Source organism: Centroberyx affinis, unplaced genomic scaffold (genome assembly GCF_046629955.1).
Source record: "Centroberyx affinis isolate AG114_WGS23_722 - 3 ecotype Tasmania unplaced genomic scaffold, CSIRO-AGI_Caff_v1 ptg004527l_1, whole genome shotgun sequence".
Classification (NCBI taxonomy): Eukaryota; Metazoa; Chordata; class Actinopteri; order Beryciformes; family Berycidae; genus Centroberyx; species Centroberyx affinis.
The window spans coordinates 73,159-99,059 of NW_027282166.1; the positions used below are offsets into that span (position 1 = coordinate 73,159).

The following is a 25,901-nucleotide window of genomic DNA, read 5'->3' on the forward strand; positions in this document are numbered from 1 at the left end:
AGCTTTCGGTTGGGAACTCCATATAAAAATGCCGGTAAACACCGGAAATTACGCGAGTGACCGAGTGGCCGGAATTGGATACAGTGTCCGGAATTGGATACAACTCTGTTACCTGGCAAGTGCAAAATGGAGTTGAAGTTGATTTCAGACATCCAAAGATTCCCAGTCTACAGGACTACAGGAATAAACGTCACAAAAACAATGCATGGAGAACAGTTGCATCCAGTGTTTGGGTCGATGGTAAGCTCTGCAGTAACTTATCTTAGTAGTATCTTATCATAATTCCTGGATGGCAATGGCAGTTGCATGTAGTCTTTTGCTAATTAAGTGTCTAATAAACCTGGATGGCCAGGAGGTCCTGGTTCATTTCTAAAGATCCATCGTTGACAGTATCCTCACACCATTGGGAAATACAATTATCCAAAATAAAAGTCTCATATAAGAGTGATCTCACATAAAGAAGAGCCAGCGTCGGACATTAACATTTTCAGAAACAACCTTCTCTAGAGGGGCTTGTGGAATTGTGACACCACCAGACTAATAAAATGGACCAGAGAGCCAAAAAGTCAGCATGGTCTGGACAGAATAAACAGCTGTTATTAATTAAGGCTGTGAAGTTTCTACTACTAAGCTTCCCACTGTACTTGACCACAGGAATCGTGCTGCATATAATGATTCCCAAATAATTATTATTTAATAACTATTATTTCTAGTGTCACAAAAATGCTGTTTGATGAGATGCTATGAGACATTTAGGTCATCAAGAGCGCTCTCCAGGAGCCTCTCAACGTCTTTGACCATTGCATCAAGGTAGCACAGCAATATAAACTATTATGCAGCGCTCAACTGGACATTAGCTACCGCAGAGTCGCCCAATACTAACAGCTCAGTGGAGCTAAAATTGCAATACCTGCAGTAAAATTAGGCGTCAAAGCTGGAACCTGTTTTGGGTAGTATTCTCTCCATGGGCACTAGATGGCTTCAAACAGGCACGGCATTACATGTTATATACAGAAAGATCCAAGAAACAAGAGAAGAAACAAATACCCCATGCATTCACCCATCACATGTTTAGTTAATATTAGGTTGTTCATCAAACTCTTCCTTGGAGCAGGCTGACACACATATACCTGCATACGGGGGTTAGCTGCAGGTGCTGACTGGCACTGCAAGTGCCAACGGTTGAACCAGCAAGCTTTTGACAATTAAGCACAGTCCACAATCAACCTGACATCCACATGGCCCTCAAGTCAGGAACACACTGTAAGCATCATGTGCGCATTTCAAATGCGCTAATCATTTGCAATTGCACTAGAAAAGCCAAGTGGTGCATCAAACGACCTCCCTGGACCTGCTCTGAACTTGTTTAAATTTTGGAGCGTCCACAAAGCACATAGCTGTTGAAGTGTATGGACAACACATGAACACTATACAGTACTCTAGATCAGTGGTTCTCAACGTGGGGTCCGGGGACCACCAGGGGTCCTTGAGGGGGTTCCAGGGGGTCCCCAGCAAATTGATCAGCTGTTAAACTTCAACATTATTTAATTCACTAGAAGTTAACACAATTAGAGAATGTAGAAGAATGACTGTTTTGATCATAGTTTCTCTGTTATCTCTCTACCTACAATACAGATAGTCATGGAATTCTGGACAAAATCATATCTAACAATAAAAATATTATCAGATTTGAGTTCGAGAGACAAAATCTCATCAAATGGGGGTCTGTGGCCCCAGTGTGTACTAAATTAGGGTCCTTGATATGAAAATGGTTGAGAATCACTGCTCTAGATGGACTACTAGCCGGTCTCCTAATATATGTTGCAGACTGTACTGTGACATTATGAAATACTAACTAGTACCCATTGCGGTGTAGAGAAGCAGGTGCAAGTGAAGCTGATGCTTCAGATCTCCCACCTGCAGTCAATTGTGAATGAGAGCTACACAATAGTTTTGACTAGTGACACATGCCCACCATCAGGAGGGACAACTGAGAACATTGTCCCAGGCCCTGGGCACTTATTCCCACGCTCATAGACGGCTTCATTTCACATACCAGTTGGTTAAATTTTTAAGGGATCATCAAAAGTGACAGGACTTCCAGGTTGCACGATGCACATGCACACTTTCCATTCCAAGTCTATACTTGTGTCATCATACAGAACATTCTTCTCAAGGTGTCTTGAAGAGAATGAACGCGAGAAAGTCAAAGAAGAGACGCATCCTTAAAGTTTGAGATGGGCTGTGTCTTCACTGTAGCGCGTGCTATCAATTAAGACACACAGCTGTTCATTTTCCCATCTGTTTCAGCTGGCTCTGTACTAAACACTGTTGCACTCTTTAGATGTGATGTGTTATTCTCGCAGTAAATCTTGGGGCTTCCCATTTTCTATCATCTGCCAAGTCACCATGTGATGCATCCTCAGTTGGCAAGTAAACGTCCGGGATCTTTATCCATCCTCACTTCTTGCATTAACTCATTTTGGAATTAGATATTAGATATTACATCAAATGCATCATGGTGGACAAAGGAACGCACAAGAAGACATTTTCAGAAATAATGTCTCCCTCTTCCCTCATAACAAGGAGCAGATGCCCCGAAGAATATCTTGTTAGTGAATTGAATAGAAAGCAGTTGTCATTAAACTTGATATGAAGCTTAAAATGTTGTCAGTATCAACTGTCTATCACATTCAGCAATAGCAATACTGCCAGATGTTCAACCAGCTGTACCTTGGTGTTCTATGCACTTGCATACAACTTAAAAAAGACGAATACCACAACAGCATATCGATGAAATTAAATTCTAAACCAAGAGTGAATTATCAATGCTGCCTGTACATTGGCCTGCAGGATCCATGTTCTCTAAGCAGTGCATGACTTGCTTGATTACAGGCATGATTTTTTCTTCATAACACGCAATGAATTAATGACGTTGATTTTGTCTAGATGTCCTGACAGCTCAGTAAGGAGGACTGTGGTCATGTAAAGGCATTAACCCTACTCCCTCTCCTCTACATCAACAATACCAACCAAGCGGCCAAAACCATGGCTGAATTTTGAAGCCGATAAGGAAGCGGTGGCAGTTCCTCTAACGTCCACTAGGGGTCGGCTCCAAAAAGACTCCAAATCCAGCCCAACTCCACGCAAGTCAATGGGACTACAACCCAACTTCTCGCTCAAAATATACAGTCAATAAATTTTTTCGACAAGAGGTAGCTAATTTCACTTCTTCTAATGTGTGTCCACGATTTTCAAAATAATTGCATTAACGGGATATAACCCTTATAAAACGAGTTGTTTTTCTAGTGATTGACAGGTCGCTGATTACGGACCAATAGTAGGCGGCGCTGTGGCTCTGCAGACGACCCTCAGGCTCGCTTTGACTGCACTGGCTCCAAAAAATGTCAACATGGCAACAATCGTAAACCCAATCTTTTGGCTTCAAAACGGCCCTTCAGAACCCTATGGGTGGCGTCACACTCACTACGTCCATCATTTTTTTTTACAGTGTATGATTCCAACCCCTATGTACTGTAATCTGGCACAGTATATTCCCAGTGGTGTAACTGGCAAAAGAAATGGACGGTCCATACCCTAGCACTGTGAAGCCCATCAGCATCAGCGGTTAAAGCTTCTGGGACTGGCGCAATACCCACTCCGGAGGTAAAGGCAAAGCTACAGTTACAGTGAACATGGACCAGAGCCTAAGAACTTGAAAACCCCACGAAGAAACGAGACCAGAGCTAAGGCAGTCATGAGGCATTCAGGGTCAGTGATGAAAGCTGAACTGACCTGAGATTCTGGATCTGGATCTGGTCCCATCTGGTGAGTAACTCGCTCCTGGACGATGTCAGAAGAGATTAGCTCATGGCCTCAGAGGCAGGGTGAGCAGTTTCAGACTAAGGCAACAGTGCTGTTTTTGATTGTGTGACTGTAATTGTTTGATCAGAGGAAAGCGAGACGGCAAGACATGATAGAGAGAGATAGAGAGAGATAGAGACGTCACACCAGACTGCATTGACAAAAACTGAGAACCAGAATGCAAGTGGAAAGAGGAGACCATCCAGGATAGAGAGGGAGACGGTCCTGTTGAACTCTAAAGCCAGGGGCTCACTGCATTTAAAATGACACTAATCACAGTGTGGTCTTCACCAGAGCCTAATGAATAGTGACAGCTACACGGTGGGATACTGTATTTCTTGCGCTATGCATGATAATTGGCCTAGAGTGAACATAAATGGGTGCAAGCAAGGGTTAGGAACTATTTAATGTCCGATTGGGAGCAGGCATAGAGCTGCTGTTATTTGATCCCTGTCCATCAAAGAAGAACCCTTCTTTACCCTAACCATGACAAGGGTATGGGCCAAAAAGAAATGACCATAATATATCAGTGGGGATTGATGGGGTTGTTGATCAGTACCAGTGGCTCAGCAATTACTTGGCCAGCTGCTGAGATTTCTGGCTTTCAAAATTCACCTTCTGGTCCAACTGTTGGATATTTGCTCTAATTAGCTAGCTTACACCTCGCTATTGTAAAAATGTGACTCTATTATTTATGTCCATTACAGGCCACCTTAAGCTGTGCCAGAGACCTGTCGATGTTATTGCAGTTCCTTGGTCACCAATAGCAGTCGATCAAAGTCACAGATTATTTCATGTCTGTTTAAGTGATTTTATTATGTCATAATGTGTCATAACGTCACTCTCCTACCTGCATTTATTTCCCATAAGGCAGAATTACACTGACTGAAGTGGAATTACGATGTGGAAATGAAAACTACTGGAAATGAAGACTAGTCGTGGAGAGTCCAATCAAGTAGTTACTTCATAGGAGTAGGATACAGTGGAGTTGCCAAGTGGCTCATGCCTGATTAATCCTCCTCTGCTTCACACTGGATACACTTGGGGTTACCATAGCGACTTACACAAGCAAAGGGATGATTTTTCATGCACTGGTGACTGAGAGGCTGTGCTTAGCATATGCTGGCCTGAGCATTCCCTTACTGCCTGCCTGACAGCGATGGCTAGTTCTTCCCAGAAAGTCAAAATGGCTCTATGGGGAACCACAGAACCAGTGCAGGCTGGTCCAGAACGGGCTGTGGAAGAGAGGAACAGAGCAACAGAGGAACAGTGGAAAAGTGGAGGGCGCTGGCAGCAGCCCGTTCACACATCCGCTCATTCTGTCGTAATGACATAACATACTCGCTTTACCACACTAGCCACACATCTGTCACTAATGAGGGCACACACACATTTACATACAGTATATGGGCGCTCTAACTCTACTACAAAGAAAGACTGTGGCTAAGATCGGCTTTTAAAGGAAGAAAGTCGTAACAGAGAGAAGGAATTAAACAGGAAGAGGGATGCTGAAAGCGAGATAAAGACAAAGACAAAAGAGATGTGCTGGGACCAGTGCATTTGTGCAGCTATTGTCAGAGGAACTTTCGCAACTATAATCACATTTGAGGTCAAACACTGGGTGTCCTGTGGCTCAGTGTTCTGAGGCGCATACCATCCTGGGTTTGAATCCGACCCGGGACCTTTGTTGCATGTCATCTCCCTCTCTCTCCCAGTCTTTCCTATCTCTCTCTACTTTGCACTATCTAATAAAGGTGAAAATGATCTGAATGAGTGAAAAAAAAAATCTTGAAAAAACGTTAACACAATATAGCTGGGAAACCTCTCAGCTACTACCAGGAGTGACTGAGTGGGATAGTGTGCGTCTGTACATATACAGCTCTGGAAAAAATTAAGAGACCACTGCAAAATTATCAGTTTCTCTGGTTTTACTATGTATAGGTATGTGTTTGAGTAAAATGAACATTTTTGTTTTATTCTATAAACTACTGACAACATTTCTCCCAAATTCCAAATAAAAATATTGTCATTTAGAGCATTTATTTGCAGAAAATGACAACTGGTCAAAATCACAAAAAAGATGCAGTATTTTCAGACCTCGAATAATGCAAAGAAAACAAGTTCATATTCATTTTTAAACAACACCATTTTTTCCAGAGCTGTATGTATGCTTGCGCATTATTGCACTCATCAACATACCATGTAACAAGAGTGCATATGTGATAATGTGTGCTACATATTAACAGTATGAACTTATGCTGCCAACATAGCAAGCAAAAGACACAACAGTGATTCCTTATTGATAGTGATGAAGTGAAAGCAATAGATTTTAAATAGATGAATACAACAGGTAGGAGTCAAATTCCTTGTATGTGTACATACTTGGCCAATAAAGCTGATTCTGATTCTGGTAGTAAACTACATTTCAGAGGACCTGAGTTACAAATGCAATTTATGCAAATATTACCACAGAAAAAGAAGTGGGACACATGGTATCTGTGCATCAGGCAGACAACATACTTTGACTGTGATTTCATTTCAAAGTTGATTAATTAATTGTGCATGTCAACTGTTGTAGGATATTGATTAATCGTCATTATTAACCATGGAGATACTGTACGTCTGTAGAGACAGAGAACAGGCTCTACAGTATGGAGCTCAACCAGAACCTGCACACCTCAGGCCGCAGTCAATCCAAGACCAGGACAGCAGACATCAGTCAAGAATAAGGCAGACAATTTGCAGTGGTTCTGCCAACAATATATACTGTATATTGATTCTGACTAATGAGGCCTTGTGAGAGACAGAAAATGAATACAAAACGATGATGTATGATTCCAAGACATCATCAATACAGCGATCAGATTAAGGCAAAGAGGAAGAGTATAGGATTGTGGTGCAGAGTTTTGACAGATGCTACTACACTTTCATGTTAGCAGAAATAACACTTGTTACACGGATGTTAGTTCTGCTATCAAATAAGTGAATCAGTTTGTGGCATTGGGTCACATCTGCTTCAAGGGACTTCATTTTTTCCCCCACGCAGTTTTCCACCCTCAGGACGACCACACAGCCTGTGACTTTTTCCTGATCTTTTCGGATCCGTGTTGCTTGGCTCGCTGCCGGGCCCACAGGTCGACCGGCCTGCCAGGAAAACTCCCGCTACCCCGCGTGGAATCCGCAAAAAAAAAAAAAAAAAAGGCTACAGCCAATCCGGGCGACAGAAGCCGAGCTGATTCTCAGAAGCGCTACTCTCCCCGACCTGCAGGCATGACCTCCCTGGATCAAACGCCGGTGAGTGCAGCAATCATTTTTATTGGACCGAGCAGCTCTAACAAGACTGATATAATGAGTAGGCCCCCTTTCCCCCCTTCACCCTCCCTAACTCCTGTACGATATCACTGTAGAAAACATGAAGCCGGCTATTGTTTCGGTAGGGTGGAGTGACACCACACTCCTGGTCTAGGATGGGAGTTGTGTGTGTGTGTGTGTGTGTGGGGGGGGTGTTAACAGAGCCTGCTTCTGTGTCTCCAGGGGCAGTGGGCCAACAGCTAAAACAGCACAGGGCAGCTTTTCAATGGCCCTCAAAGGAATTCACAGCTGCAGACACTTCAAAAGGCCAGACTCCCGCTAAGCTCTGACTGACAACATATGGAAATCTAACGCTTTCTCCTATCAGCGCCTCGGTGAGGAGCAGGATTGAGAAACTCCGGAAAACAGGGACGTAGCCCACGTTTTACAATGCTGACTGGACTGTATCGTGGAACAGCTTTCTGCCTTGACAGGACATAGCCTATTACTTACATATCTGTATGTATTATGTCCCGTGTCGACATGCTTCTGCCTCTTTCAAGGAAAAATCTCCCCTCGGATCCTCTTACTAGGGCTGGGCGATATGGTTGAAATCAATATCATGATAATCATAAGGATTTTTCTCGATTTCAATATATATCACGATATGGTTCATGTATGCAAAATCACGTTAAATAATCAAATTAATGTTCATCTCATTGAACCGAATGGTAATGTTAGGTGTGATGTCAGACAAAACAAAAATAAAATTTGCTTGTCATCATCAATTTAGACAGCAGCAATGTGTGTCACGATATTAAAATATCTTCATATCATCACAATATGATTCCACTGAAAGACGATAAACGGGAATTATCGCCCAGCCCTACCTCTTACACTGTTATCTATCGTCAGTCTGTGGTGTTCAAGGCATTCCAGGAGTTATTTTGTGATGAAGTGTTGTAATTTACCTTTTGGTGAATCTGCTGTCCCTCAACCTGCCCTGTCTACTTCTACTTCAGTTAGAGATTTCCTACATTTCCCAGAATGTCCCAGAGAACATGAACTTGTTGCTTTCAGTCAAAGGTTGGTGTATGGGAATATAAATATGGGTAGCTAGCCAACTCGATCATGAACATTAGGGTGTGTCTATGATCATGACCGTGCCCTCACAACATGTCTTATGGCTGTATTACATCCTGCTCTATTGAGGGTAAAGAAGCTACGATATTGTTTGATAGCTGAAAGTTTTTCTGCTATCAAACAATATCGTAGCTGCTGGAAATATCTAGATGTGACCTCACGCCATCTATGTTTGGCCAGTTATCCGTGGGAATAAGAAAAATACACCACCAGACAACAAAATGGACCCAGGAATGCAAGGAACATCGCCAACAGCTGTTTTTTTTAACAGTGTTAAAGTGTTTTAGTGTGTGTTTTTCCTTTAAACCAGTGGTGCACCTGTTAGTCCTACTACTATCCCAGCCAGATGACTAGACAGTGTGCAGATTTCAACACAGCAGCCATTATAGCCTCACATGACAGCACTTCAAAAGACCGACCCCACACTGCATCAATGGCTTCCCTGTTCTATAGGGGCCCGATCACCAGCCTCCCTCGACCCCCAACATAGGATGAGTGAACACCAATTCTCTTGATCTATTTCTCTTTCTAATTGACCCCTAAAGATAGCACACAGAAGAGGAGAAGAGGAGAGGGATGAAAAGCTGCTGGATGGAGAGATTAGATGAAATAGTAGCTGTAGTAGAGTGTGGACGGATGGACAGAGATGCAGAGACACTTACAGTGAAAAGCGTAAATACTGGCACAGTGAAGTAAAATTGGTTATTTTTGCTGCATACTCATGAAATTTGTATTTCAGATCAAAAGATGAACATGAGACAAAAGTAGCTTTACATGTTAAACTAGGGCTGGGTGATATGGTTGAAATCAATATCATGATAATCATAAGGATTTTTCTCGATATCAATATATATCACGATATGGTTCATGTATATGTAGAAATATTCAAATAATATTCCTATCAGAGTCAGAGTTTTTAAGTAAAATTTGCTTGTCATCATCAATTTAGAGAGCAGAAATGTGTGTCACGATATCAAAATATTTTCATATCATCACAATATGATTCCACTGAAAGACGATAAACGATAATATTGAATTATCACCCAATCCTATGTTAAACCATATTGGAACAATGCAATTTGTTGGGTTTTACTTCACTGACACAATACTTGCTCAATACTTTTCACTGTATGTGTCTGGGGTAGAGGACAGCAAAACATTACTGCAATAGGACACAGTGGAGTTCAAACAGACCCAGAGTCTGTGGTAAATCAAACCCGCACAATATCATGTTGAGAGAGACCAGAATGGCAGCAGAGTCACATCCAATTCGAATGAGACTAGTACTGTGTTGCGAATTCGGTTCACACAGGATTAGTATAATCAGGGGACCTCTGTCTTCACCAATATATGGTAGGTAATTTGCACTGGAATTGTGATTTAACAAATTACAGACATGGCACACTCACAAATCAAAATTAAAATCACTTATGATCGCCAACATTAGTCTCGTGCGAATAGGGCTTAAGATGAGAAAGCTTTGTGAAACCAGCAACGGAGCCAGGCCATGGTGTTGCGCAAGTCATCGTACGTGACATTATCCTTTACCTCAGCCATGGGGAATGCAGGGACACAATAAATCACATAGAATACAATACAATTTTGCATTTGTTTTTCTGTGCTGCATGCGCCCTTTGGTCAACTGGCAAATGTTTCCAATGGCTAAAAATAAGATTTTACAATTAAATTAGTTTTGTCCTGTGGGATGTGGAAAATTTCATGCTCAATTGCTCAAAACCACTATGAACATAGAAATAAGGATAAGCTCATGGTTTGCATGGTATATCATGTCCAGAGGGATTGGCAAGAATGGTTTACAGCTGACATATGTTCTTATGCTAAGTGTAGTAACAGCTAAAGAGAAGCTAGCAAGTGAGAATCAGAAGAAGAGAAAAGCATTCCTCCTCTCTGCTACCGCTCCAGTCCTCTCTCAGATCCATGGTTTCCGCAGCATGGCTCACTAATGGGCCGGGTGTGAAACTTGATTGCGCCTAAAGCCTTTAGTGGTGAACGCAGCGATACATTTCAGTGTGTGCTTGCGGTAAAGCCAAGGACAAAAGTGCACGCTCTTGTGGCGGAACGTACACCAGCGTTTCTCATACTAAAGTGACTGCACAGAAGGAAAGAATTAAGCTTCTTCAATTGCTCTTCCCCCAAGACCACCCGGAATGCATCCCAAATCATGCCCTCTCCTCCACCTCGGCCACGAGTGTGTGCGTATGTGTACGTTTAAGAGCTTGACCCCTTCGCTTCCAAACAGAAATGATAAAAAAGTCCAGCTCAAAAACATGATGAAATGATGTTTCAGATAGAACTTCCCATCCAATTTGCAGTGCAAGACAAGTGATGGACTTTTGGTTATATCTGTGTGTCAAAATCATGCATGGGGATCACCAATCACATGCCTTCCCCGCCTGCTCTCCCAGGGCTTGGTGGCAGAACAGACTGAAGCATCACGCACACCATACAATATGACAGCCGATTGAGGCGTCCCAGGCGGTCCCAGACAAATTTTCAAGATTGGAGTGAAAACATGCCGTCGCTCGCATAGTGTGAGAAGGTCCGCATGTCACGTCCCGATCTCCCGATGTAGTCTGGGACATCTCCCATCGCTGATATTTTTGTTGTTGCTCTCGTAGTGTGAGAGCAGTTCAATGAGGTGATTTGTCACATTGGCCAGATTGCGGCAGGATATGTCATCACTCTGTTAACAGCAAAGCACACCAGGGAAGTATGGCTACAAAAAAACATGCACACACACTCTCTTTGTAAAATAGATAGTCCTCGTTGGCTGCGTTGACCCAACCATCGACCCAACTATCGACCCAACTATCAACCCAACTACTGACCCAACCATCAACGCACCTTCTTCTCCTCCTCCTTCTTTCTCTTTTGAATCTACACATATGAATGTACAAAAAAATATTGCGGCCAGTTGCTGTTCATCCATGGTTGTTGTTGACATCTACACTAATGACCCATTTGGCTTTCCGTCTTGCGGGCTCTAGTCGTGTGAGGCAAGACCTACGAGAATTCCACGTCTTGTCTACTCCCGTTTGAAGTCTGGCCCACGCGAAGTTATGCAGTCCCTTGTCGTTGACTCTTGTAATGTGCAAACTCGCATCGTTGCCTCATCCTAAAGTGTGTGCACGGGTTTTCGCGGGGCGGGCACTATTTTGATGCAAGACGGGATTCATAGCTTGGTATATGCGAGATGTCCTGCAACATACGGTCGTGTACTGTGCTTCTGGCATAAAGTCACTCGTGGCCTGTGCCTGGCCCTATCAAGCCCAGAGAAAATATGAGGCACGCTCTTTTAAAAGGTAATTTTTTTTTTGCATTTCTGCTTTACTGGACAGTTTCACAGTAGAGAGAGACTAGAATGATGGGAGAGAGTGAAGGGGATGACATGCGACAAAGGTCCCAGGCTGGATTCAAACCCAGGACATCGGACATACATGGTATGTGCCTTAATCAACTGAGCCACCAGGACATCCCAATTGAAAGCAAACATGTGAACTCATTCACAGCATTAGCTCAACCAGTATTCAAGCCCTATAGAAGAAACCAGCCGACAGACAGAGACACTGGAAGAAGACAAACCTTTTCCTCTGTGATCTACTATCAGTCCTCCCATGTTCCCCGCTAATGACATACGGCCATCTCGGGATCTCCACCGGCAGCTGAGGATTCTGCATTCATTAATCTGACTAACTTTCCAGTTCCACGGGAGCTCAATCACAGATAGTGACACGGAAGGTTTCAGGAGAGAGTGAGATGGAGTAGAGAGGAGGGATTAATATTAGAAACCTCTGGAGCTCCATCTGAGGTGTGTCTCCCACAAGACAGAAGTAGGGGAAGCAAAGTCAGCCAGAGACAAATTCACATGCCTTCGCCATCACCCAAAACATCTGGTTCCTCTGTTCACATTGTTTTGATAACATAATCTTTGCTGTCTAGTCAGATTCCAACGGACTCACCCTTGTTTATAACATCTATCTCTCCATCCATCAACTATACTCCTATAGAATAGGAGAATCTCTTTTTGTGGAATTAGTTCTCCTAAAATACTGATTAAGAGACAAGGAGTGTTGTGGCTGCTCTTCTATGGTAGTAATGACTTCCATAATGCAATGAATTAGACAGATATTACAAAATATTATGTTGCTTTGAAGTAAAGAGGAGGACTGGGGTGGATGGCAGTTGTTGTTCCCCTCGATACAAAAGCCACATAGCTGCCATTACACACACACACACACACACACACACACACACACGTTAATGCATGTGCAAATCGTTGAAAGATGAAAAAAAAGGACAGACACCACACAATATATATTTATGACATCTACCTCACAAACACGTTCTTTCTGGCTTACAGCAAAGAAAACCACAACACTAAATGTTTGGCAGTAAGCTTAAGAGAACAATTTGTCAACTATCTGATGGGTTTTCTTCAATTCTGTCCCTGGTTTCAGCCAAACCAGGACCACATGTGTGATGTGATGAGGGGAAGACAGGAGGGTATGTGTTGGGGTAACTGATCTGGAATCGTATAACCCCCAAAACTGAATAACCCCAATAACGTGGTGCTATTTGGGCAAACTTGCAAGTACCCTTAATCTTCTCCATGCACCCCCGAGTTGTAATAATACAAGCAGGATCTACGCAGTGCTCTAAGTGAATATGCGTTTGCGTTTAGACATGAAAAGGACTGTCACATCATAAGGCTATGGAAAGCTACACTTTCACACAGATTTTCATGTAAAAATACACCTATTTTACCTCTCAGCCTGAATCACAACGTGGGGCGTCCCATCCCCGCCAACTGAGACGCCATAGATTTGGCCTACTTGCCCAGATGAAATTTTAGTGTCGGTATGGTCACTGGTGCGAAATCTTCTCCACAAAGAAAGTTACAAATCGACACTTGAGTGAAATATGAACTGTCTCCTAATGAGCAATGAGTGAGCGCTCCGTCGGGTAAGCAGACATAAGTTGATGTGCACACACTCATGTTTACCGACGATAATGCCAAAGGGACCAAAAGGGACGAAAGAGGCAAAAGATCTAACATTGGTGAGTCCAGCTTTCTCTAATTTCTCTCTCTAACAGACTTTACAGTGCATTTATTTTTAAAATAGCACATATAATTATGAATTCACCTCGAAATGTACCTATTTCATATCCACATTATAGCCCTAAAAATATCACCTTTGGACCCTCATGTCCATCACAGACTGACTAGCATGGGATCTAGTTCCTCTCTCCTCTAGTATGTGACTCCAACCCATCATCCTCCTTCTTCCAACAACGCAACCGGGGACAGGCAGGCACGGTGGACACAGAGCATCCCTTCCATTAGCATCTCCTCAGCCAAAGTCTTACTGAGGTGCGATTGTTGAAATATAGCCACTGCCAAAGCATGGCACCAGAACACCAGACCCTCCCCACCCACTCACCATGCCAACGTCCCCCACTTCTCCACAGTCCAGCCTCCATTGGCAAAACATCTACCGAGTAAATCTCTGTACACGATCTCGCCACTGTTGGGAAACACATTACTAAGACAGAGACTAATGAGTCACTTTCTGATGACTTCTGCTAATGAGCAACTTTCTTATTTCTTTCCAGTTTATCATGGAAATGATGGTCAATTTGAATGATGTGCCAGATTTAAACTACTATCATCAAAACATGCAAAGGTAATTGCTTTAAATACAATGTGCAGTTGATTTAATTGAATTGCATGTTTCTTATTAAGATTCAAGCTGTTTTTTCAACACAAATAGTTTCGCAACCACATATGCTGTGTCAATATGTCCTGCTATTAACACATATTGTGTTGAAAAGTAACAGTGAAGAGTGTGTGGTCCCAAATGGGCTGAAAATTACATATCCTATCCTAGTCTTACAAGTTAGTAATAGAAGTAATATTGCAGTGATGAGTTCCCAAATACTGTTCATGATGTAATTCTTAACTGACACATCAGTCATGACATAGAATAACCCACAGAAGGCTTTGGTTGAATTGCAGACATGACAAATGCTGTTAAGACGTGGAAACGTGCTATTTTCAACAGAGTCCCGTTAATTTTGTTTACATGCAAAGAAACTGCATGTGTTGCCAGACCGACATCTCTCAATAAAAATGCTTCCTTTGTGCAACAAATAAATTGATACCATCCTTCACTAAAGGCAGTGGAGCGTCTCAGTTGAATCTCATGACTGAAATAGGCCTACGATGCTCTGCTTGCCATGTCGCCACCGCAATCCTAACCTGGATAATGGATGTATATGTAGGTGTGTGTGTGTGTGCATAAATCTGCTCTCCTCCGCCTCACATACCTGCACGAAGCCGCACATCACATGATCTCCAAACATGGGCAGGCTGGGGCGGCTCTCGCGGTACATGTGCAGGGTGTATATTGTCATGACGACAGGCTCTGGCACGGCTTCATCTGCCACCAAGATGCTGATCCTGCTGTTGCCCAGGCCGACCGGGTAGTTTGCCGTCCTGCGGAAAAAACAGCAGAGCTACTCGGAGACATGGCAGGCAGCAGTGTCACAAGACAGACAGGAGAGAGAGAAGGAGCGAGAGATATAATAAAATAACGAGAATAGAATTGGTAAAAAACAGATCATCTAAGAGCTTGTCAGTGAAATTGTGTTTTAAGAAGTGATTTATGCCGATTCCCAGCCTTAGCTTCTCTGGCAAGGCGTTGTAAAACCTCACGACCCAGACAGCAAAGGATCACTTTTGGTCTCGACATGCAAGGAGACTCCGATCTGACAATTGCATTCAGCTCACATCGGACTAAAATAACTGAGATGAAGCCAGGGGTCAGACCTAGCTGAGCCGTTAAAGTAATCAGTAAAATTCAATTCTAAAATGAACAGACAAGCAGTGTACAGAAGCTAAAACAGGGCTAATATGCTCCAGCATTGTGTTTTTTTTTTAGCATTTGTCAGTAACCTGCCAGTAGAATTCTGCACAAGCTGGAGCTGTGCCATTGCTTGCTGATTGAAAGAGAAGATTGAAAGAGAAGAACAGCAAGGCAAAATGATAAAGAACTATGTATATGGATATATTATCTTTGGATAAGATGAACGTCACTGATCAGATTAGGAATAATTATCCATACAATGATTTAAGAATTCAGGAGGGATGGAAGGTTTCAGACCAATTATAACGCTTTTATGTCTTTAATGTTTTTTGTTTTTTTTAACAACAATAAAAAACACCAAATTGCCTCAAAGATTTGTCATGAATAGAGCCGAATGAAGTCAGAAGGCAAAACAAGTTGTTTGCGCCAAAATCTTTATTGCTGCGCAAAAAGAAACATTAAAGTGGTAATCCACAAGTTCCTGATATTTCATTTCATTGACATCTTTGTTGCTCAGAGCTCATTGCTGTGGTGTTTCTGCACTGCACTTCCCAGAGATCACCTGTCAATCAAACAGTGTGTCCAGTACTGTGACGTCTTTTTCCTTGGATTTTCTGTTGATGCAGTTTGAGTTTCTGTAGGTGGCGCTCTTTTCTTTATCTTATATTTAGCTTCTCATGCTAACTACACACCCATGCGTTTCATTAGTCATTTAACAGGACCTCCTTCACTTCCCCTCAGAATTTTTGAAATGGAACACACTTGCCCTTAAGCAGGCCTAATAATCAATAATAATAAATAAATAATAAAAATTACACAGAACAATGAGTAATAAAATATTGCAGATGAGTTATTTTCATAAATATGTCTAAATCCTCTAAATATTGTTTTTTGTTTACTTACATTTATATATATATCACCTGTACGTGCACCGGAATTGACGGACAATCACAATGCATCCTGGGAACTATGTGCTTGTGAAGTCTACATCATTGTTGACTTGTTCCCTCGGCCCTTGAAGGGTTGATCTCAGAAAGTTCACTTGAGTTATCAGAGTAATGGAACTTGGCACTTAAGATGGCGGCGGGGAAGTGCCGAAAGGGACGACTAATGAAACGCACCGCCAGTTCTAATTCGGTTAACGCATCACTTCCTGTGCTCCAGAGGTTTTTCCCCAGGAACTGGATACAGGTTGAAACACCATTGCTTGAAAATGGCATGAATTATTACTTTAAACATATAAAAGCGATAGAACTAGTCTGAAGCCTTTCAGTGCGCAATGCATGACTTTCATAATCCGACGACGTCTGTACTAACGACTCAGTTTGTGTTTGATGTTAGAGGCAAGTGCACTGGCCTCACCTAGGTCCTCTGTGCTCGTCTAGGTGGATGCGGCAGGCCGAGCTGACGGGCTCGGGTCGGATCCGCACCGTCACTATGTCGAAGGGCACCTCAGCGCGGTACTCCTTCACCCAGGGACTGAAGGCGGGTGTCAGGGTGAGCGGAGGATCTGTGTATATCTGTCTGAGGTGAGGGTCCACACAGTGCTCTGTATACAGAACACACATACACACACATACACACAAACAGCTGGGATGAGATATGTGAGCCACAAGCTAAATGAAAGAGCTTTTCAGCATCGACCACATAAACTCACAGCCTGGGTGTCAGGAAAGCCATCGGCGGCGCAGACTCTGTAACCGCTCTAACCATGAAAAAGACTAAAGCGAGATGAGAAGCTCTGATGTGCTGATGTAAAACTAGAGCAGCCATAACCAGCAAACCACAGTTCCTTATGTTCACCAGAACCCTACAGAAGTGAGCTGTGCCAAGCCGGCTGACATTTGCCATCTAAATCACTCTTGAGAACATTTGCCGTCAAATTAAACTGTTTTGGCACTCGAACACATTTGGTACCAATTTGTTCAATGCAGTGCACGGCCTGGGAATAACAAAATCCAGGCTGTATTCTAACTGCTGCTGATATTAAGGTATATTGAGCAACGCGGCATCTCACCTCTGCCTTCGAGAAGATCCTGGGAAGCCAATCCTGATTCCTGATTGGTTTGTGCCTCTGTCTGGTCAGTTCTGTGGGAAACACGGAAGACATCATCATTCCCTAGCTTCCTAGCAATAAACCCATCTTGGGGGATTAGTAATTTCATAAAAATGGCACTGGTTGTGATGATCTCAGCCGATCATATAATGCTTTGCAGACCGGTGGAGTGGGATATTGTTAAGATGCGTTCCCCAAGCCATGCCTAGTGTGTTGTTTTCCTTCCACTGCTCTTAAACCTTATTTTTCTCCTGACCATTCATTCCTAAATTCTTGCTTTTGCTTTTTTCCCCATCCTTGGTTTTCTTTCAAGGCCTAGGAGTAGACTTAGTGGGCATGGGTCTGGATGCCAACAGCACAGACTCTGTCACAGGTCGGGAGGTGATGGAGAATTCATGGGTACTGTCGTTGAGCAGAGAGAGAGGGGTCAAGGCAGCGTGGGAGGAAGAGAGAGAGAATGTGAGAGAGAAAATTCCCCCAGGCCATCCATGCAGTTAAAGGAAAAATACACCCTATAACACTTTAATACTGTTAAAAAACAGCTATTGGTGTTGTACCTTGCATTTCTAGACCCATTTTGCATGCCAAACGTAGATGACACAATGGAGTCTGATAGCAGAAAATGTTTCATCGATCTAAAACATGAATGTTAGGTTTTGGTGTCAGTTCCTCAGAAACAAAGAGCGAGGGCTTCTTTCTAGAGCTGCCATTTTGCACCAAGAGACGTTCAACAATCATACAGGGAGAAATCCATCGTAGAAGAGGAGAGAGACCAATTTCTCCACTGACAGGTGCATCAGTACACCAGAATGCAACCACAGTCTTATATCTTTGCAGATCTGTTGTCGGTAGCATGTGAAATACAACTGTTTCTTGAACTTTTAGTAACTTGAAAACTGTACCACCGCATTGTTCTCTCTGCACAAAAACTTACTGCACTATCTTTATTGCTATCTCACTGCTATGCTATGCTATCTCGCTGCAAAAACAGCACACCAAGAAACCACAACATATGTAAAACCTCCAAAATGCTATATTGGATTGTTCAAGACCTTTTAAGGCCATTTAGATATGACTCAAGACATTCTGAGACTTTTCAGGACCTGCAGACCCCCTGATATAGGTGCGTGCATGTGTGTGTTTTCATGTGTGTCTTTGCATGTGTCTACATCCATATGTGCGTGTGTACTATGGATTTCCTTGCCTAAAGGTGTGGTTCCTCTGTAGCTGATGGTACAAGCTGAGCCTGAGCAGCAGGGCTGGTAGATGGGAAACATTCGTTGGGCCATCGGCTGTGGAGAAGCCCTGAGAGAGGAGCCGCTGGAAAGGCCAGTGTTCTGAGGAGGCACTGGGATACAACTGCAGAGAATGGTACGCACTCAGTTTCAGCCAACAATCACATTCCAAGACAATTGCTACTGTATTAAAGCTGCACAAGATTTTTTTACGTCACAATACACCCGTCAAATCAGTCTAAATCACAAAGTGGGACTGCAACAGAGAAAAGCGTCCCATCCCCACTAATTGAGATGCTGTAGATTCGCCCTGTTTCCCCAAATGAAATTCTTGTGTCTGGCTTGGTCGCTGGTGGGAAATCTTCTCCACACAGGAAATGATGAATCAAAAATTTAAGAGTAAGATACAAAACTGTCTCCTAATGTCACCCTACAGGATTCTTGGGTATTGAAGTTCTCTAAATTCAAACAGTTACCTCTCACTGCCACTTGCCAACATGCAAAAACTGCATAAAACCAACATCTAACAATCCAAACCAAATTCATATATTGTGAACCATCTAAAAATCCCTGAATGATATGGCTATTCTTTTGCCCATGTTTAACTTTTGAGTTACATGCAGCATGTTGTTTTTGAATAGTAGCATTAGACAACAATTGCGCTGCACAACAAGAACAGTCGATTTTATGAGTGCAACACTGACCTATGCGGCCTATGTAAGAAATATCACTCGATTAAAGAAATATGACACTGCTTCATGAGATTACTATTGTAGTTTCTCTCATGATGCTTGAATTGTGTGCAGCAAGTTGATACTGCATTTGTCTGATTAATTCATTCTTCGTTTGGGGCCACCAATGTGCAAAGTTGCCTGGTGCAGAATTAAATATTGTTACAACGCTCCATTATCTGAGTGCCTACATAGAGACTTTTAATATTAAAGAGGATTGACTCTCAGCAGTTATAAGAGCTACACTCATTCCAAATCTTCAATTTGTATTTTGTTTCACCACGCCGGAAGAAGTAATTACATATTTGATCTTGTTAACAGTTATCAGAAACCTCACAGTCATTATGTTTGGGTGAAATAATATGTGAAGGAGTGTTTACCAGTTCAAATGCTCCATTTGTCTTCATTTGTCTTTGAAACTGGAGCAGCAAGAATAGCTCATCCTCTGGCAAACAGAGGCCATGTGTCCCTTTGCAGCCACCGTACTGACCAGAGAGAAACAAAAGCATTTGAGGAATGTTCTGAAAATATGCTTGAGAGAGTAACAATTACGTTTTATATATATAGAGTACCTGTATTATATGAGCAAACACAGCACTGTTGTCATTGAGAAAAAAAATTTGGTGAAAAAATTTCAATTACAAAGGCTACATGGTCCTTGATCTGCTGACTAAAGACAATGGCTAAGTTGTATTTCTAAAAAAAAATACATAGAGGTCAATCTGAAAATAAGTGTATTTTTCTGTGCCATTCTAAAACAAAAGGTTTTCCTCTGGCAGCAGCTCCAGTCTACCTTCTCTCTCCTGGTTGTCTCTGCATTTGAGCTCATCTTCAGCCCCGCCAGTCCGCTGTGTGGCGGCAGCAGGAAGCGCAGTGTGTCCTCCAGGATCAACTCTTTGGTGATCTGTCCGTCAAAGGCGGGGTCCCTCAGCCCCGTGAACCTCAGGTCAGTGTCAAGCTGTACAAGACAGAAGGAGAAAGTCAGATCTGGAGTCAAGCCCCCAAACAGTTGTTGAGGACATCCTGACCTCTAGTGGATATTTGAGTTCTAATCACCCCAGACTCAAAAGTGAGTTTCTTCCACTCCTTATACTCTGTGGTTGATTTGTACAAATTCACCAACTGGCCACAAATTCACCAACTGAGGAGGAGGAGGGCGAGAAAAGCTGAGAGAAGTCATGAGAAGGTAATGCAAGGTTTCCATATAATTTCCTTCCTTTTCTCATAATGCCTATAGCCGCTGAACAGTCTATGAATGGAAGGGAGGACACTAGAAAAATGTTTCTGGTTATGCGTTTCTCATAAGACATGCAGGCATCTGGAGTTGCCCCGTCATTCAGATCTTTTGGACTGATGTTCATAGAGCTGTCGCTGACATTTTGGATTTAGATGTTGAGTTCACTTGTCCTTATTTCTATCTGGGTAACATAGAAATGGAAGAGTGATAGATATTTGTTGAAAATCTTTACGGCTGCCATAGGAAAAAGGCAATAACTAGGCATTGGCTTACTGACACTACGAAACCAAACCCCTTAATTTTATCCCTTAAATGTCCTTCTGCCTTTTGTGCATGGTTTACAGGGTTATTAATGAGTTATTCATGGAAAGTTCTCCCTGAAATTCACATGAAATTATAAAGTAAGCAGTCAAACATTAAGGGGTGTGTAAGGTGGTTTTGATGGGGTCTCCTCCATTAATAACTCCCATAAGTCATTTTAAGGGGATTTTGCATAAATGAAGGGTGGAATTAATGTAACTGGAAGGTTATTTTAAGAGATTACTGGTTCGTAGAGCGATGAACCTCCTACTCTTGGCCAGTGGATGAATATAGTTGATTATATACAGTATGGAATGTTTTTTACTCTAAGACTACAAAAAGACTAAGGTGAGGCTTACTGGGACAAATGGATAGTATACTGCAGGCGAATTGAGAGGATGACCACTTAATCCCCTTGTTTTCAACTGTGTGAACTGTCTGTTTAAACAAGGGAAAACAGAAATGTAATTCCTGGCAACCTACTCCCCTTTAATTTTTTTTTCTTCATGTTTCTGACTTCTGTTTCTAACCCTGTTAAGATAATAAAAATAAAGTATAAAAAAAAGACATGCAGGCAGAAATACATCCACCAGTCTTTTTGTGGCACCACTCATCAGGTCAGTTTAATGCAGCAGCATCAGCTCTTGTTCAGTCCAGTGGCTTACCTACTGTCTACTAAAACACTACTCGCTCTTATTTGCTGCTGACCAACGCTCCATCCCCTAAACTAAATGAGAGGAATGTTATGAGGGAGGATGCCATGTCCTTTCATCCCCTCTCAAATTGCCTCCTGCTTATGCCCAGGCTATTGAGTCGCCATAACAAATTTGGATCAAGTGCCACTAATTATAGCGTTATCTTGTCTAGTTGTTAGTCATGTGTAAAAGAACGGGAATCCACAAAGAACTGTTTTCAAATATACAGAGAACATGATGACGGGATAGAGAACAAAGCGGCAGAACCGAGAGGAGAACATGTCTGGCATCTGTGGGTCAATCTAATTAAAGAAGTTCAAGGAAGGATATTGCTGTTACTGTGAGGAGTTTTATGTTTCAGCTGTGTGTGACAAAAATAGACGACAAAACATTATCTAGAGAAACTGTGTAGCCCGGCTGAAAGCAGTTGGAAGTGTGCTTGCTTCAGCTTGTAAGGTTAAAAAGTTGAATTCAGTAGAAAGAGGTAATCTTTTAAAAGAGTTTACTATTTGACCACTAGATGTCACCATTCACGTTCCTATTAACTCCCATTCAATTTTCATAATACAAAAAGTAGAAGTTGTATCAAGGAGTTGAATACAAGCATAAAGTAGGCTAAAATGTAGTATAAAACTAAAGTTGAATGGAAGCTCTAGTGTAAAATAGCTAGGAGAATCTATCTATTTTTTTTTTTGCTGTATACACCTTTAACAATATCAAAAGATATAAAAAATATAGTATATATTTTTTTAAACGCAAGAGTTTAAATACAATGAAAGTCTCTGAAGTGCATTGACCACCATATATTTTTTTAGATTTAGATTAGCACTCTATCACATCTGAACATTCCACCATTCATTGCTATGGGAAAAATAAAAAAAAGTGTACCTGAACATTTTAAAGTTGCAGTCAAAGCATGTAGAAGGAGTCCAAAGTGTTGGAGAGCATCATAATAACAAAGAAATAGTCAGAGTAGAATGAATGTGCACACTTTCATCTAGATCCTAGAACAGTGATTCTCAACCTTTTTCATATCAAGGACCCCTAGTTCAGTCCACATTAGACACACAGACCCCCATTTGATGAGATTTTGTCTCTCGGATTTTTCTATCTCGAATATTTGTATTGTTAGATATGATTTTGTCCAGAATTGCGAGAGATAGAGAGATAACAGTGAAACTATGATCAAAACAGTCATTCTTCTACATTCTCTAATTGTGTTAACTTCTTGTAAATGAAATAATGATGAAGTTTAACAATTCATCAGTTTTCTGGGGACCCCTTGGAACCCCCTCAAGGACCCCTGGTGGTCCCCGGACCCCACGTTGAGAACCACTGTCCTAGAGGATCTTACTACTGCACTCTCTTTTCCTATTAGTGGCACTAATAGGACGTGTCCATTAACAGTGTGGCACCACCTAGAGGCCACAGAAACAACAGCAGAACAAACAAGGGAGGGCTGTAACAGAAATAGATGAGTCAAGCGTTCTTAATGAACTCTTACCTTGACTACGACAGGTATGAGAGAGCCGGTGAAGTGGAGAGTGAAGGTCAGCAGCTGGTAGCACAGCAGGCACCTGCACCACAGTTCAGATCACCATTCATGATCAATGGCACTTAGGAAACCAAAGGTAAACCAAGGTGAATAGCAGACAACACCCCTTGATTCCTTGTCCTCTTTAGTTTATCTGCTTCTAATCCGTTATTTATAGTTATTTTAAAGAAAAAGTGCATACATGTACAAAAAGGGGAGAATAATAAGCAACAAGAGACTTGAATAAAATACTATAGAATAGGACTAAAGTTGAATTGGAATGGAGAGAGAGAAGTGGGAATTTAGTGATTTAAAGAGTAAATAAACCCCACCCAAATTTCTGGTGAAGCCTGACATCTACTGGTGAAAAGTAGGGTACTGAACTGGCCATCTGCTATTGGCTGATCTTTGGTGCCAGGTGATGTCACCACCTGTTGTACTCTACAGAAGGTGACATCACCCAGCACAAAGACCAGCCAATAGCAGATGGCCAGTTCAGTACCCTAGTTTTCACCATTAGGTGTCAGGCTTCACCGCAGATTTGGGTTTGGGGTTTAGTGACTCTTTAAAGCACAATCACTGGCATAATGATTCATGGAGCGTTACCGGTGGAGAGAGTCAGCCTCCTGATTGGTCAAGACAGCAGCCACCAGCACCTGACCTACGACCTCCTTCACGTGCCCCAAGGCCTCGTGGGATGCTGTTGACCCCAGCTGCTGCAGCAGGAAGGTCTTGAGCTGGGAAGGAGGGGGAGGAGGTGTCAAGCACAACTGTATAGGATAATCTGTCTGCTGCCACCACTTGCTTTGTACACTTTTCACACACTACATAATATATCAATAAATCAATGCACATATTGAGATGATTGAATGTAATTGTTGGACCATTTAAAAGCATTTAAACTGCAAATTATGCAAAGCGTTTCAGAATATGAGCATGATTTAAGCACTTGATGTAATGTAATTTTCCGGAAGATTCTCATTCCAAAATACATTCTGTGGAAAAAATGATTACTTCATGTTTGCTGCATGGTATTTATGCGGCGTATTTAGACAGCTATAATAATGCAATGGCAGCCAATCTTTTTTTTTCCAGATTAGGTGTCGCATTTTATTTAATTTTTTTTATGAAACTCTTCATTCTCCCAAAAGACGTCCTTGCCCAAGGTGCGAGTCTAGATTTAATCTTTAATCTCAGATTTGAGCCCAGATTTGATTTGGCATAATCCGCATAGGAGCTGGAGAGTAAGACTATTACTTCCCCCAAATCTGAAGCATGTGGCATGTTTGACTGCTCATCACACGCACACACGCACACACACATTGAGGGCTATTATTAGGGCTTCAAAAGGCCTGAAGAGTCTCGAGGAAAACACCCTCATAAGTGCAGGATCAGGATGTGGATCAGGATGTTCAGATGACCAGAACTACTTGGCAGGGAGCTGAGAAAAGCACTGATGGCAGACTGTTCCTTCATGGAGCCAGGAGCGCTCTGCTAGAGAATAATGACAGTGTTTTTGATATTCTTGCCTTGGAGTTGTAACCTCAGATGGTTGTAACGCTAATATTGTGAGGTTTTGGGAGCAATTTTCCTTTGATTTAACCCTCCCATTTACTTCCAATGTATCTGAAATTATACCTCAGAAACCCAGAAAAAAACTACAAAAATCACATTTCATTAAAATCTAATTCTAACCTCACTTTGTCCCATTGCCCCTCATCGCCTCTTCCTCCCCTAAAAGTAGATTAAGGCACAACTTTTCAGAAATGTTGAACCTATAGCATGGTAAATGCATTACATTTTGTGATCTTTGTGGGTTTTTAACATATATTTTTTAGATACAACAGCAGCCATGGGAGCTATAAGTCATGGGAGTGATGAATTGGCACAAAATGACAACAGAATCTCTCTGTAATGAGGAAAAAAGCGAAACAAGACCTGATCTGGGGTTCTTCATTCTGTTTACTCTGTCTTTCCTGTAGCTACTGCCTACTGCATAGTAATTACTTTTACTTCATGGGAAACAGAAAATCTTTAGTGGTGACTTCATCGTGTGTCAGGAGGCGTACTTAAAAATTCCAACCAATAAAACCATCAAAGATTTTTAAACAATCCCGCCCATCCACCCCTCCCATCAATTAAAACTGCCTTTCTCTCCCGAACTGATATCCCCTTGGTTTACACTCTTGAAACTCCCCAACCCCAACACTGCTTGTGTTTATGTGCATGAGTGTGTGCGCGCACACCTGGATACATGAGTGTGGGTGGAAGTGTGTGATGGTTGGCAAGTACACTGTTTATGCGAGTGTGTAAAAATACATTCTGTTGATACTTCACAGTCTTTCAAGTGATCTCCATCTTGAGTTTTAACCTTGATCTACGCTAGACGCTTGACTCTTTCTGTATCTCTGTCTCTCTCTCTCTCTCATAACCACTGCAAATTAAATCCCATGTGAGTTCAGAGTGTATCTACTGACCCAGTTTGTGACCGCTCTCCTCAGTCATTCTGTTTAGCTCGTTTATAGTGAACATGTAAGGAACACAGAGCAGTCAAACACCGCTGAGCACTCCTCTGCACAGCTGCACAGCCCTAATCAGCATCACATGGAGAAAGCATGCCATGTCAACACTGACAGAAGGGAGACAAAAGAGACCAGCGCGATCCCTGTTGGACGCAAAGAGGGATAATAGCCTCCTGTCCTTCAATATACCGCTTCACAATATGTGGTAAAGAAAGGAGCAAGTCTGAAGTGGCCTAGATGTATTCGTCAGCATTTCAAAGCCATTTTAAGAAACAGTTATATGCATCAAGCAGAATGAATGCTAGAAATCTGGTTCAGTCAAGCAGAACCAAATAGCCACACAATTATTTATATTCAGTTTGATTGCTTTTATTCCCTACTTTAAAGGAGGGGTATCATTTTTTAT

At 42.1% G+C, this 25,901-nt stretch overlaps 1 protein-coding gene across 1 annotated transcript in view; it reads right to left on the minus strand.

Annotated features, from left to right (window-relative positions):
• The window catches only part of cped1 (cadherin-like and PC-esterase domain containing 1), a gene marked incomplete at its 5' end in the record, with an annotated part of 61,709 nt that overhangs the window by 23,066 nt on the left and 12,742 nt on the right, over positions 1 to 25,901 (minus strand). Inside the window, 8 exons of the mRNA XM_071544323.1 lie at positions 14,647 to 14,815; positions 16,548 to 16,734; positions 17,203 to 17,273; positions 18,446 to 18,600; positions 19,588 to 19,692; positions 20,001 to 20,165; positions 22,944 to 23,016; positions 23,580 to 23,710. Of these exons, the coding sequence (XP_071400424.1) occupies positions 14,647 to 14,815; positions 16,548 to 16,734; positions 17,203 to 17,273; positions 18,446 to 18,600; positions 19,588 to 19,692; positions 20,001 to 20,165; positions 22,944 to 23,016; positions 23,580 to 23,710 (1,056 nt within the window). The remainder of the gene's footprint in view (positions 1 to 14,646; positions 14,816 to 16,547; positions 16,735 to 17,202; positions 17,274 to 18,445; positions 18,601 to 19,587; positions 19,693 to 20,000; positions 20,166 to 22,943; positions 23,017 to 23,579; positions 23,711 to 25,901) is intronic.